Source organism: Denticeps clupeoides, chromosome 18, assembly GCF_900700375.1.
Source record: "Denticeps clupeoides chromosome 18, fDenClu1.1, whole genome shotgun sequence".
Classification (NCBI taxonomy): domain Eukaryota; kingdom Metazoa; phylum Chordata; class Actinopteri; order Clupeiformes; family Denticipitidae; genus Denticeps; species Denticeps clupeoides.
This window is the reverse complement of record NC_041724.1, coordinates 11,583,754-11,597,475: the sequence shown is the minus strand read 5'-3', so window position 1 is coordinate 11,597,475 and position 13,722 is coordinate 11,583,754. Positions and strand designations below refer to the sequence as shown.

Genomic DNA, 13,722 nt, shown 5'->3' with positions numbered 1-13,722 from the left:
AAACTGTTTCTCTGCAGGAGAAAAGTACAACTTTTCTGTACAATGAACAGGTTCAACATCATGTAGGATGCTTGTAAGTGGATATGTTGGATATTTCATACAGGACACACAAGACAAGACAAAAATGTGCAGGAATGTGCAAAAAGAGCAGAGATGTGCAAAGATCAGGTGCATAAGTCTGGAAGTGCCTTGATTGTTGACTTTAACAGTGTTCTGGTGATGGCAGTGCATTGAGAGCTCTGACTGCTTGTGGAAGAAGCCATTGCAACATCTGGCAGTTACAGTTCTGATGCTGCGGAACCGTCTGCCAGATGGTAGGAGGAAGAACAGGGCATGTAAAGGATGGTGTGGGTCCTTCATTATGTTGAGAGCTCAACGCATGAGGTGTTTCTCATAGAGATGGGGGGAAGTGGAACCCCGATGGCCTTCTGCTCAGCGACAGTGCCGTTCCCGTACTAGACAGTGATGTAGCAGCAGAGAACACTAATAAATGCTGTAAATGTAAAGTCCCTCAGTAGAACGATGGGAGGATGAGAGTTTGAACCTGTGTCTTCTGGTTCATAGGCGAGCGTGTTACCCACTAGGCTACTACCACCATAAACCCACATTGAACTTATTTTAAGATAAATCTTGTTTTATAGATGACCACTCCAGTTCAGTTTCTGTACCGGTGCCCAAATTCTGTTGATTTTCATATTCTATATATTTTTATTTATATCTTCAGCTTTTCAAACAGCACAGCACTGATGTGCACAACTACAAAGTCAGTCAGGGCCAGGAGTGATCCTCAGTTAATTTGGAACTGTGAGTAATTTAATGGCAATGGATTTTAATTTTCAAAAAGTTCTTATAATAACAAAAATAATAATTTTTATTATGTTTTTGTTTTAACAGGACAATAGATGAACTTCCAACCTGATTGTGGATATTTATAATTCTAAGGTCTGAAATGTATAGTTTGAAACTTAATTCAGTATGTGGTATGCTCATACTAAACTATGTAATAAATGTGTTTATATGTTAAAAATTTGTCTGTTTGGTTACTGTAGACTGCAGATATTGTGGTGCACTCTTCTGAGTAATACTGTGGTGGCCTAGCAGATAAGGAAGAAAACTCATAAAAGGGTTGTGGGTTAAAACCCCAAGGTATCGTCCCTACACACTGTTCCCCGTGTGCCTTTCATGATTGCCCAATGCTGACAAGTGGATGGGTTAAATGCATGGGACAAATGACAGTCACAATGACAAAAAAAACAAAAACGGTCACTTTCACTGGTACATCACATTTTCTAGAAACTAAAGATGATGGGCAAATAAAAATTATGTATTTGTTTTTTGGTGTCCTTCATGAAATCTGAGATTACCTCCCATCAAATTATTGATAAGAGTTTTCCTCTGTTGTGTTTAATCAGCAAGAGTGAAGACAAAAGGCTTACATGTATTCACATAACACACTAATATGGCACACACCTACTTCTGTTGAAGGAATTAAAATAATTTAAATTCAGAGCACTTACTATTAAAGCTATGTTTAAACTTTTGAGATGCATTAATCTCAGCATTACAAATATAGCAAATACAAATTGTCAGGTGGATATTAAGTGTTTGTATTTATTATCCCCTATTATAAAAATAATACGTAGTGGAGCGCATTTTTGGGGCTTTTCAGCACTTGAAAAGGCTCTAATGCTTCTTTTCTTGTAAATTGCAAGACAGACCCACACGAACAACTGATATAAATTGATTTTAGCGCCAAATCATGTCTCTTTTTTGAGTTTTTTTTTTTTTGGCGAGCGTTTTTTTTTTTTCCCGTCTCTCCAAATCTTTTTACGTACCGCTTGCGTGACGTCACGCGCAGAAGAGGCGTGGCAGGCACGCGGTTACGTCACACACGCCACGCCCCCTCGGCTATTCAAACACGCGGAGCCTCCCGGCGCTCACACGCACCGCGTTCCCCCCGTCGCCGCCTGGACGTCCGGCCATGTATCTGTGCAGAGCTGCGCTGCAGAGGTGCGGGCCGATGGGCCGCCGCCCCCCCGCCTACTCGCGTCTCACGCACGTCGGCCGAAACGGTGAGTGTTCGGTCGGTGGGCGTTACGTAACCTTTACAAAACGTCAGCATTGCCGCAGCTATAATATTTTTTCAGTTTTCGTCATAATGTTTTGCAAAGATGGCACCCATGTATGGCAGCTGGAGGGGTGAAGGTCAGCAGAGGCGTTTTGCGTGGTGATACGCGAAAATTGTGGCAGAACCATGTTTTTGTTTTTTTTTATTAATAAATAATGCTTAAATTGCATTTGAAATTCCGATATGGCCACATATTTTGTTAGAAAGGGGCGCAAAACGCCTCAGATAAACAAGTGCCACGTTGTTGCAACACGACGCGCCGCCGAACAAACGTTGGGACGTTTTGGACATCGTTGCCGTGATCGATTTGCGACTCCCAGATCTACTCTCTAGTTGATTTTTGGTCGGTCGTTTTTTAAACCCTTTGCCCCCCCCCATTTTTACGTGACCTTGACCGCACCAGGCCAGTGAGGAGACGCGGTGTTCCGCGGGTCACGTGGGCGCTGCGCGCGCCCCCGACGTATAGACGACGCGTGGCTACGGTGGCCTGAAGCTTCTGTCCTCTTGTTGTGAAACGTGGGGGAAAAATTGCATAATCAATCCAGTTGCTGTTGCGAGCTGTTCTAAATAAACATTTTTTAAAAAATAAACCTGTATTTTGGCCCTTTTTCTTTTAGAATGAAAACTGCCAACTCAGCATATTGTGTCGACGAGGGGCTCCAAAAAAAAAGCGCCAAAGAAAATGTTTCGGTCTTAGAGCTGACGTTCATCCTTTATTATTTGTCCCTTCATCCCCTCCCCCTCCTTTGTAAGTAAATGGGCCCCCAAAAAACACAGAAGTACATTATGTACCAGTAGACCAGGCACGGCCTTAATCAGTCTGTACCATCAGAGAAAATGTACCACCGTTGCCTTGCCGGAGATATTGCTGTGTAATGTCACCTGTCTGACTTTAGTCTAATCCGGTGACACGGCGCGTGTCCTCTCCTCGCACGGTGCAGCGTGCTTTGACTCTTTGAGAGAGATTAGCAGATTAGCCGGTATAAATATCCCCTGTTTGTCTGCAGACCCTCTAATGCAGCAGGGCACGGGTGACCGTGAGTGGATTATCTCATTGAGAACATGAGAAGATCCTGCCGACCTGTCAAAAGAGTTTATTTAGAAAGGTCCTCTTTTTAGTGTGTGTGTAAAATAAATAAATATATATATATATATATATTTTTTTTTTTAGTAACTGTGACACATCAGATTCCCAGTCCGTGAGTTGGGGTTGCGTCCAGTGCAGTAGATGTGTATAACAGGCATGCATGTTATGCATGCTTGATTGGATACTTTGCCCAAATGGGTTTAAATGGCTCTGTGTAATATGTGATTAGGAGATCTGACCTGGGCTTGCTGGTAATCCGTAACCTGATCCCCCAGAAGACCGCACCTCTTTATGCCAATTTACACCCGCCCGCCCTCCAGGCAGAAGGCGTACGGCCTTGAAAAACTTGTCAGTCGCAAGAGTAGTGGTTAGGATTTTAACCGAAGCAGTCACTTTTTACATTTACGCCATTTATCAGACGCCCCTTATCCAGAGTGTTTTGTAGGTACAGATCTTTCACATTTTTTACCTGCATATTTTTTTCAATACTTGAGAGAAAATCTCTCGAATTCTATTTTTTAACAAACACTTTTATTCATTTAGTGCTGTTTTTAAAGCTTTGAGTGTTTAAGGTGATTGTTTTATGGCTCTTTTTGGTGTAAAGGTGGATTACCGTCTCTTATGCCACTGTTTATGTTAATCTTATCTGTTCATTGTGTTTTGGCAGTGGTTCCTCGACGGACCATGTCTTCGTCTGTCCCTGGCGGCTCGGGTGAGAACATTGTTTATGCCCTGCTGTGCGGTGGTGCTTTGGTAGGGGGTCTCTCCTATGTGAGTACAAATTCTGGTTTTTGCCTGGTTAATAACTGCAGGTTAGTTCCGTTCTGTTCAATCGTCTCCTCTTTTATTACTGTGTCCAGGCTTATAGCACAGTGAAGACGGACCATGCTAGATACACTCACCGAATAACCGAGATCCAGGCCCGGCCAAAGGCTCAATGGGAGCCCAAACCGTGGCCTCCGAAAGGTAAGTTCTGTTCAGATATGACATAGTGACATTTGACGCTGTATAATTGACACACAGTTGCTTGTGTTGAACGTACTGTATATATGTATGGCATGACTTTGTTCAGAGAAAATTGATGGACATTGACCAAAGTAGATTTAATCAGGTCCCACGTTCTTGTTAAGACCCAGATGTTTAACTGTCCCCAACCCCAGTCGGTCCCATAAGAAGAAAATCCCTGGTGCCTCCTCAGTGCTGAGCCTCCCCTGCGGTGCGTCCTGCTTTAGCCTGGCTGAGGCGTGTTTTTACGCTGGATGCACAAGCGTCTGGCAAGATCAGTAGGACCGTCTGCCAAATACTTCCCCTTTACTCTTATCTGCCCTGTATGAAGTGCTGTGCTGTCCAGGCAGCTGCTGGATTTATTCACTAGCCCCTTTCGCTCGATATAAACAGTAGTAAGAGTAAGACTTTTTTTTTGTCATTTACTCTGAAGTCCGGTCCTCTACTGTAAATCTGAGTAGAGACAAAGAAAATGACTTTTGTATTTTGAACACTCATTTAGCTCTTATGTGCAGAACATCCCCCTCATTGGAACCCATGAATAGTGCATTGTGTGTGACTCTCCTCGCCTCTTTAACATATGGCTGGGAATGGTGATGTATCCTTACAAGGATGCCAAAGAGGTCAAAAACGGCCTTAAAAAGCTGCGGGAATTTATGGCAGAAGCTCAGTGCAGTATGCAGTCCAAGCACATTAACATTTTTCATTTGAAAGCAAACAGCTACACATGTAAACATTTAGCCTTATGCATATTATATATATATTTATAAAACAGCATTTTATTCAGCTGAACAATAACATGATCCAATGCCAGTGAATGTGTGTAGACGTTTTAAGTGAGGCACCTTGAAAATTAGCCGGTTAGTCAGTGCTCACGCCTACTGTTCTGCAAATAACCCATGTCAGCATGGGATGGTTTCCATTTTGGAGGAGCTGGACTCTTGCTGGCTTAGGGTTATTTTAACACCACCTGTCATAGCCACTGTGACAGAACAGAAAGCCCAGTTCTGATTATAAGAAATAGTGTGAAACTATAATTTAAATCAATGCCAATAGATCAATAATAAGCCATTGGTAATTTTGATATGAATGATCTTGCGTTTTTATGTCACACAACGTGACTATCTACAACATTTTTAAAAAGATAGCATACTAGCTATTGAAGTACAAAACCAAGTATTGGTCATATTGGCCAAGTATTGTAACCCGCTGGGGTTCATTCTATTCTATAGGTGTTAGTTCCACTTTCTTTTCTATGATTTGATGTGATCACGAGATTGTTTATTGACCACAATTTTACCCTGATATGATTGTTCTTCGCTGTCCTTTCATGTTTTATTTAGGGATGCGCCGATGCCGGTATCAAGTATCGGCCTCGATACCACATTTTCTAAAGTACTCATACTTGTTAAAAGTCCCCCGATGCCGGGGACCTATACCACGGTCTGAGAAATCTATGTTTGAGTGTAAGGGGTTAATCACAGGCGCCATTTCAGATATCTGAATCACTGCACTATAATCACTGCAGCAATGAACCAGTCAAAGGTTTAAAATGAAATGTGCTATACTGTCACTGAAATCCTGCTGGTTTAACTGAAGGTTTGCGTATTAGTGCTTGTATATGCATCTGTATCTACACAACTGCATGCAAACCACGCCTCACCTAACGTGATCCTCTTGCCTGGACATCCTGTTAATCGGAACAGGGATGATCCATCTTTTTGTCACTTTCTCTCTGATCCCGTTGGAGCCTTCCTTTTTTAATGGTGCACCTTTATGACCTGTCCTCACACTGTCCCCAGCCTGTCATGTTGAGCCTCAACCACTTATTGCTACCATACATAGAACTAAATTGGCCTTTTTAATAAGTTTGTTAACTCTAGCTTGTTCTGACTCTTTCCAGCTAATTAACTAAATAAGCCAGCCCTATGGACACGCGTCACAACTCAAGTACAGTAACTGCTGCTGATGCTAATGTCACTCAGTCCTGCTTACTACGGTGATGGAAATGTTTCTAGCTAATAATTAATGACTACTACCAATAAATGCATACACATAGAAGCATTTTGGGTTTTCTCTCTGTTATTTGACTTTTTACAGTTGCTGGTACTGGTAGCTTTGAACAGATGGTAAGATCAGCCATCTTTATACCCTCCAAACCCCCATCAGTCCTTTTTATTATTTTTTACAACTGTCCTGCACTTTCCCTTTCCCCTTCCATGGATTGTGCATGCAGCCTGCTGTTTTTTTTAACTGTAGTCTAAAGGGGTGTGTGTGTGTGTGTGTGTGTGTGTGTGTGTGTGTGTGTGTGTGTGTGTGTGTGTGTGTGTGTGTGTGTGTGTGTAGGATGCTCATTAAGGACTACAGTTTTAGGGGGCAGAATTATATTTTTAGAGTATCTATAGAGTATTTCTGTTTCGTAATGTCCTCTTCATTTAAAATATAATTATTCTGCAATAGGAGCATCCTAAATGCCAAATGAAACTACTAGAGACCTTTAAAATGTTGAAAGTATTATGGCGATTGTGGACGTGCGTGCATGTTGTCGTCATGGTCATTGCCCATGAAGCTCGTTTGTTTTTCCCATGTATAACTTAGCTTCTTTTTTCTGTCTCAGATGAGTCTGCTGCAGAGGCCGGCGATCTGGAGGCAGAGGTCTTGGCTGTTGAGGAAGAAGCTGCCCCTGTAGAGGTTGTGGCGGAGACGGTCGCCGAAGCCGCTGTCGAGACGGTTGAAGCTGTTGCTGAGGTGTCTGAAGTCGTGGTGGAGACCGCGCATGAGGAGGTGGAGAAGGTGGTGAAGGAGGTGGAGGCGGCGGCAGAGGCCTTTGAGGCGCCGGCTCTCGCAGCCGAACCGGAGGGGGTGGAGGCGGCGCTGGCTGAGGCCATGGAGGAACCTGCAGGAGAGAGCAACGGTACGGGTCCATCTGAGGCCAGCGAGGCCTGAGGGAAGAGGCACTTATATTAATATATGAATAATATATAAACATCCACAGATGCCGGAAACATACTTTAATTTGCAAGCACACACACATTTCTACTGACGCACAGACAAAATGATGCACATGGGGAGAAGTTACATGGCCTGCTGAGACTATTAACTCCTTCACACAGATCCTACTCATTGCACATAGAACATGGAACTCATTCAGTGACTCAGGCTTTTAGAACCCAAACCTGGTTTTGTGTAGATAAAATCTATCTGACCCTTGAGAAAACAATTGTAGTGTTTTGACACGTCCTTTAACACTAGAGGCCCATGGTTGCATGAAAATCTAAATTCTGTGTGTTTTCTTAAAAAAATACAGTAATGGGGAGAGCTTGTACCCCATCATAAGCAGATAAAGGATCAGCAGAACAGCATGCCTTGTAGGAAAAACAGGCCGTTACTGTGAACCAACTCCTGTCCCCTCCCATGTCACCTGTTCCTGATCCACTGTATACAAACCTGAGCTTGATGACCTGCACCCTGTGACCTGCCTTCCTCAGTGAAGCCCCTTGCTTGAAAAAAATGTTGAGGGAACTCATTTGTTGAGGAAATCCTTTGTTTTTACACGATAACCATCACTTCATCTGTAATGCCAGCGTTTTGTTTTCTCTCTCATTTCTTAAGATGTACATGCGCTTCTGCCAGATATCAGTGAATTAGTGCACGCCAATGCAACCTAACCCATCTCCAGGTCTAGATGTCTGTTTGCTGTAATTTATAGTTTTTCTTAATTTTTTATTTTATTAGTTAAAACCTAGAAATGATCCTCTACTCATGCCATGTGGACTGTAACACTGTGTGTATTTGCTGCTTCTGCTGTGTAAACGACCTCAAATGTTAAGGAACTCTAGTATTTTTGTGTGGTGTGACCTGCTCCTTATCTGGCATAAGTAGTAGTGTTAATGAGGTACAGCGGTCAAGGGAATTCAAACATTTGAATAAAAAAAAAGTACTGACAACTCAAACGCTTATCCTCTGTGTATAATTTCTACATATTACGTCACATCAATTCAATTACAATGACAGCAAATTGTGCTGTATTTACACCTTGGTGTCCTTGGGTTGTTTTGGTGTGTGCTTTTCCATGTGATATTTGGCAGTAAAGCCTAACTAAGGTCAAACATTCATGTATTACACATTCATCTTTCCTATTTTGTTTCAAGAGTGCATGGATGCAGCATGAGCAAAACACACCTCGCTGTTGCATGAGTGCAGTTTCTTCTTAAAGACCTTGTTATCCTCAATATATTCAAACCGCATTCATTGCAGTTTATTCAATTATATTTAGTCAGCTCTCCAGATTTTTTTCCATATTTAAAATGAATTCAAATTAGCTTTAACAGATCTGCATTTCTGTATCAGATGGTTTTGGATGCACGAGTCTTCCTGTTATAGTTTTTGAGTAATAATTTAATCACTTTGTGTTTAATGCCTGTGCTTCATCTCTGCATGCAGTATTAAAAGCACCGAAACAGTATGTTATGCTGCATTAAATCCACAAACTAAAAAGGTTCTATAATTCAAAGGTTTTAGATTTGCGAAACATTAGGTTCACCCACACATTTACTTGGATGAAAATGAGTAAAAAGCACTTTCTAAATCTCAATGTTTTTGTGCTCCACCAAGAAAGTTATAGGCAGCTGGTTGGTTCTGTGTTGCAGTGGCCCAGACGGACCTGCTCACTGCAGTCAAAAGTGCTTTGGCCGCTGTGGAGACTGGGGAGCTGGCGGCAGCTTCAGTGGCAGAGCCTGTGCCTGTAGTTCCTCCTGAAGAAGAGCCTCTCATGGTTGAGGAGGTGAAAGAGAGTGTGGTGGTGGAGCCAGCAGCTGCAGCTCAAATGGCAGTGGAGGAAGCAGTGTCTGCTCCAGTAACCGCTGAAGAGGTTGAGGGGGAGAAACTTCCATCAGAGGCCCATGTTTCAGATGTTGTGGTTGAGGAACAGGTGGTAGAAACCTTGGCTGCTTTAGCAGTTGTTAAGGAAACAGTTCCTGTACTGCCTGAAGAAGTTCCTCCTGAAGTGGCAGAGAAAACTCCAGTTGCTCCAGAATTAGTCGACGAAGCTCCATTTGCCCCTGAAGTAGCTGAAGAAGTTCCAGTTCTTGTTGAGGAAGCTCCTGTTGCCCCAGAAGTAGTTGAAGCTCCATCTGTTCCTGTTGTGGATGAAGCTCCAGTTGCTCCAGAAGTAGTTGAAGTTCCAGTTGTTCTTGTTGAGGAAGCTCCTGTTGCCCCAGAAGTAGTTGAAGCTCCATCTGTTCCTGTTGTGGATGAAGCTCCAGTTGCTCCAGAAGTAGTTGAAGTTCCAGTTGTTCTTGTTGAGGAAGCTCCTGTTGCCCCAGAAGTAGTTGAAGCTTCATCTGTTCCTGTTGTGGATGAAGCTCCAGTTGCTCCAGTCGTTCCTGTGGCAGAGGAGGATCCAGTAATTCCTGTTGTGGAGCAGGCTCCAGTTTCTCCTGTAGAAGTAGAAGACATACCAGTTGCTCAAGAGGTCACAGAAGAAGCTCCAGTTGTTCCAGTCGCAGAAGCTGCCCCAGAAGTGGCTGAGGAGGCTTCAGTTCCGCCGTCAATCGAGGAATCTGCGCCCATGGTTGTAGAAGTTGCAGCCGAGGCCACAGCAGCTTCAGAGGTGACACCTGAGGTTTGTGCAGAAGCAGCAGAACCCGATGCAGTTGCAGAAGCCAGTACTGATGTGGCAGCAGCTGAAACTCCAACCTCTGTACAGGAGGCCCCAGTAGCAACAGAGTCAACAGCAGAGTACATTGTTGTGGTCCTTGAAGGTTCCCCAAAAGTAGAGAAGAAGCCCAGAGTGCTGGGAGTGTCACCCGTGATTGGAAGGGTCATCCCTGCCCATGATAATGTTGAACCAGTTGCCCAGGTAACAGGTAAATTGACTTGACTTGACTTGATTAGACCATATTTAGCTGAAGCAACCAATTACTTTCATAATTATATTAAAATATTGTTCAATGTATGTTATAGGCTGTTAACAATGGCTGATAGCCCAGGAATCTATAATCTCAAATTTACAATACAAAAGGAATATATATGCTAAATACATGAGGATGTATAAGAAGCTGAAGGCTTGTAAGTGTACCTACATTTAAATAAGAAAACAAATCAGAATTTAATGTATATTTAATTTTTGTTGAGATGCAGTAGTACATTTGAAAAAATGGTCCTTATTTTGCTTTTTATCCTTAGGACAAGAGGCGGCTTCTTAGAATGCAAATGGAATAAAAGTGGTGTCTTAGGTAAAATCTTTTATATTTGTGATTTCAGCACAAATGTTCTATTAGTTGTGTGTGTGTGTGTGTGTGTGTGTATATATAACTGATTGTGACTCATTTAAATTCTGTGTGCTCTTCTACAAGGATTGTTTTACCCGGTTTTGGTGACCGTGCAACTGGAGAAGAATTAGAGATGTGCCTTCCAACCCCAGCCCAGAACGTCACCATTTACCGCAATCTCACTCTGAGCCTCTTAGGATGTACAATAGATGTAGGCAATCCTGCTGTCTGATTTCTGTACTTCATCTCGGTCTATAAAGCCATTCATCCCTTTCATCCCATTGAATGCTTAAAAAAAAAAATATAGTTTACTTGAAGTGTCACATGCTGAGCCACCTGTAACTACATCTGTACTAGTCCCAATTTTCATGGTCATTGTCGTGGCTTACTTGCCCATTTGAAATAGACTCCATAAAATTGATAAAGTACGTATCTTGGTGGAAAAACAACTTTCTGAGCCGCACCTACTTGAATGGGACTGAACTGTAATGACCCTAAAAAAATTAACAGAATATGGAAAATGCAAAGGGTCACCAGGGAACTGGAGTGTAGTTTACCTTACTTCTGACCTCACTTTCTCGACTATGTTTCTCCAGTGCCATGCTAGCCATTGACCTTCTGAGTCATTACAGCTCACAGTCAATTCAAGCTTAAAAAACCCTGCAATAATCTCCCACGATATTCTTCCATTAGTTTGTATTATAAGAGGTCTTTACTAGCATGTGTAGAGAAACATGGTTACTACCTCACTTTTCTTCTGAAGCCTGTGCTCCTATAATCTTTACTTTTTTCAGTGTTATTTTCTGTTTTTAGATGTCAAGTTATCATCTCTTTCTATGCTGAAGCATATTTAAAGCCACAAAACACACCAGCAAGTACAAGTAATATATAATTACCTCAAACACAGCTGTGTAATAAAAAATTTCCTGTCCGTAAGATCAAAGTAATATGAAGTCAAATATTTTTATAATATAAATTAATAAACTAACTGACATTTCTGCCAACAGTATGCAATTTGTGCTGAAATTAAATAAGGTTTTGTTCATGAAACTGTGATGCATTTGCTATATAGCAGATTTATGGATTATGGTTTTACACCAAAGCTTTAGTACTTTGCAATATAATACTTCTCACTCCTAGTTTTCACAGTTTTTTCCCTTTGATATTGGAAAAGGTACTCTTAGCTTTTACAATTTCTGAATGCTCACTATGAAAAGGCTATTGGCTTAAGAATAGAAGTGGTGGTGCTTGGTGTTGAACGATGCTGGCCCTGTAGTTGACATACTGTGAACGTAAACCAACAATTGCTGTCTTTGTAATTAAAGGTGTATGCCAAAACAGAACTCCTGATTTTTCTGATGTCCTGAATCAGGTATGAACCAATCACTGCTCAGTATTTACACACTGTACATTATCCCCTGCACCTTTTCTGTTGTGTAATATGTGGTATTAGTTGTTGGTGGTAGTAGTAGTGATCATCTGCAAAAAAAAAAGTTCATATGTGGCAGAAAACCATTAAAACTGACTGGTCAGTTTGTACATTCTACTTACATTTAATAAACTATTTACAGTTGAGGGAATAAATTCGTTATTATTATTATACATTATTATTAGATATTTATAGCCCTGATGTCTTCTTTTTATAATTCTAGGTTTATCTAGCATTATTTACTGTGCAGAACTGGTGCTCGTTTTTTTATTTACATGTATGTCTAGCTATATGTTAAAAAACGCTTCTCTATCAATTTATTTGTGGCTTGACTCGTTCGCGTCCATAGACGAAGCGAATCGGGCGGCGCTCCTTTTAATGAAGGTCCATCAGGGCCAAGTTGGAATACAGAATTAAAGGACCAAAATCCGGCAAATTTATTAAGCGATTATTGCCTCGTTTCGTTTCAAATGCCAGACACGTGTTTACGGCCGATAAGTGAATAAATTGATAGAGAAGCGGTTTTTGTAAATATTGCATAATGTTAATAAACTCTTATATAAACTTATGCAATGTCATGCCTTAATCCTTCGTTTTTCCTTATGAATACTTCGTAATCTTCGCTCGTACCGTCACAGAACTGTATGTGAATGAGCTTGGAACCCCGTCCAAATATGGCGGCGGTATAAATTCATGCTGAGGCTGAATGCGACATCTAGTGTTCATATCTAAAACGTCCCCATTACAGTTTAATGTCAAAGTAAGAACACCAGCAGAATTCTCAGAACCATGAGAAAACCAAACTTCATTTCCCCCATGGGATTGGGACATCTTCAGGTAAGGAGTGGGTCTCTTGAAAAAGAAAAAAATCCACGTGCTTTAGCTGCTTTAAAAACAAAAATAAAGATTTACGTTTAACAGACGCCCCAAGGCTCCTGGCATTTAAAGAATAGAGAAAAAAAAGTGAAGAACACGATAGGGTTTTCATCTCAGGTCCCTTCAGTCATGCTGTCACGTTGTCATGCTGTCACCCTGTTTCACCTCCTTCCAATCAAGAAGTCGCTCTGGATAAGGGCGTCTGATAAATGCTGTAAATGTAAATACCATAAAAGATGTGCCCCCCATCCTCCAGTAGTCCATACTTTACACAGATCTCCCCTCTTCTGTACATCATTGTCCAAGCTACACAAGTATTCATGACTTTCCATATCATATGATGCTTCCATTTTGTAAAAATGTTCACACGGAATACACAAAATAGTATTTTATTATGCACATATGTGATTATTTATGTAGCACAATATGTCAAGTCAGTTTATTCACTGAGAAGGTTTAAAAACAACAGCAGTTGTGCTTTTACAATAACAATGTAAGAGTTTGAAGAAAAATTAAATAAAATTGACAATAACAGACACACAAAATATATAGTCATTCAGAGTTTTATGTATAAATGTGGGTTTTTAGCCTAACAAAAAAAAAGATCACCTGCACATTTAAGCCTGGATCCAGGAACTCTGAGGAGTAGTAATTACACACAATATAACATGTGTATTCCAATTGTCTCGAATGGTGAGGCTTCATCGCAGCATCAAGATTCAAAATTGGTATAAAAAAACAGTATATTGTGTATTGAAATAATGTTTCACACAGACCCCTTAGTGCAATCAGAAAAAAGAAAAATATATGAATATATATATGCATATACACACTAAACTAAACTATCCTAACTAAAACTAACTAGTACACTAGTAGAAACACTAGTACAAACCTCGAATGCAGACCGGTCAGATGCTGCTATCTC

The 13,722-nt window shown here is 41.2% G+C and overlaps 1 protein-coding gene across 7 annotated transcripts; it reads left to right on the top strand.

Moving 5' to 3' along the window:
* Positions 1–1,892: 1,892 nt before the first annotated feature.
* On the top strand, positions 1,893–12,489 carry mgarpa (mitochondria localized glutamic acid rich protein a). Of its 7 annotated transcripts, none has more exons than XM_028960739.1 (8): positions 1,893–2,072; positions 3,883–3,986; positions 4,076–4,181; positions 6,838–7,134; positions 8,870–9,298; positions 9,401–10,080; positions 10,407–10,456; positions 10,577–12,489. In XM_028960739.1, exons 1-7 carry the CDS (start codon positions 1,982–1,984, stop codon positions 10,440–10,442), a joined length of 1,743 nt encoding a protein of 580 aa, XP_028816572.1. In that variant the 5' UTR covers positions 1,893–1,981; the 3' UTR covers positions 10,443–10,456; positions 10,577–12,489. The 7 variants fall into 7 exon arrangements, with proteins under 7 accessions (XP_028816572.1, XP_028816573.1, XP_028816569.1 ...); XM_028960740.1 differs by having other exon boundaries at positions 8,870–9,315; positions 9,421–10,080; XM_028960736.1 differs by having other exon boundaries at positions 8,870–10,080.
* The last annotated feature ends 1,233 nt before the right edge of the window (positions 12,490–13,722 follow it).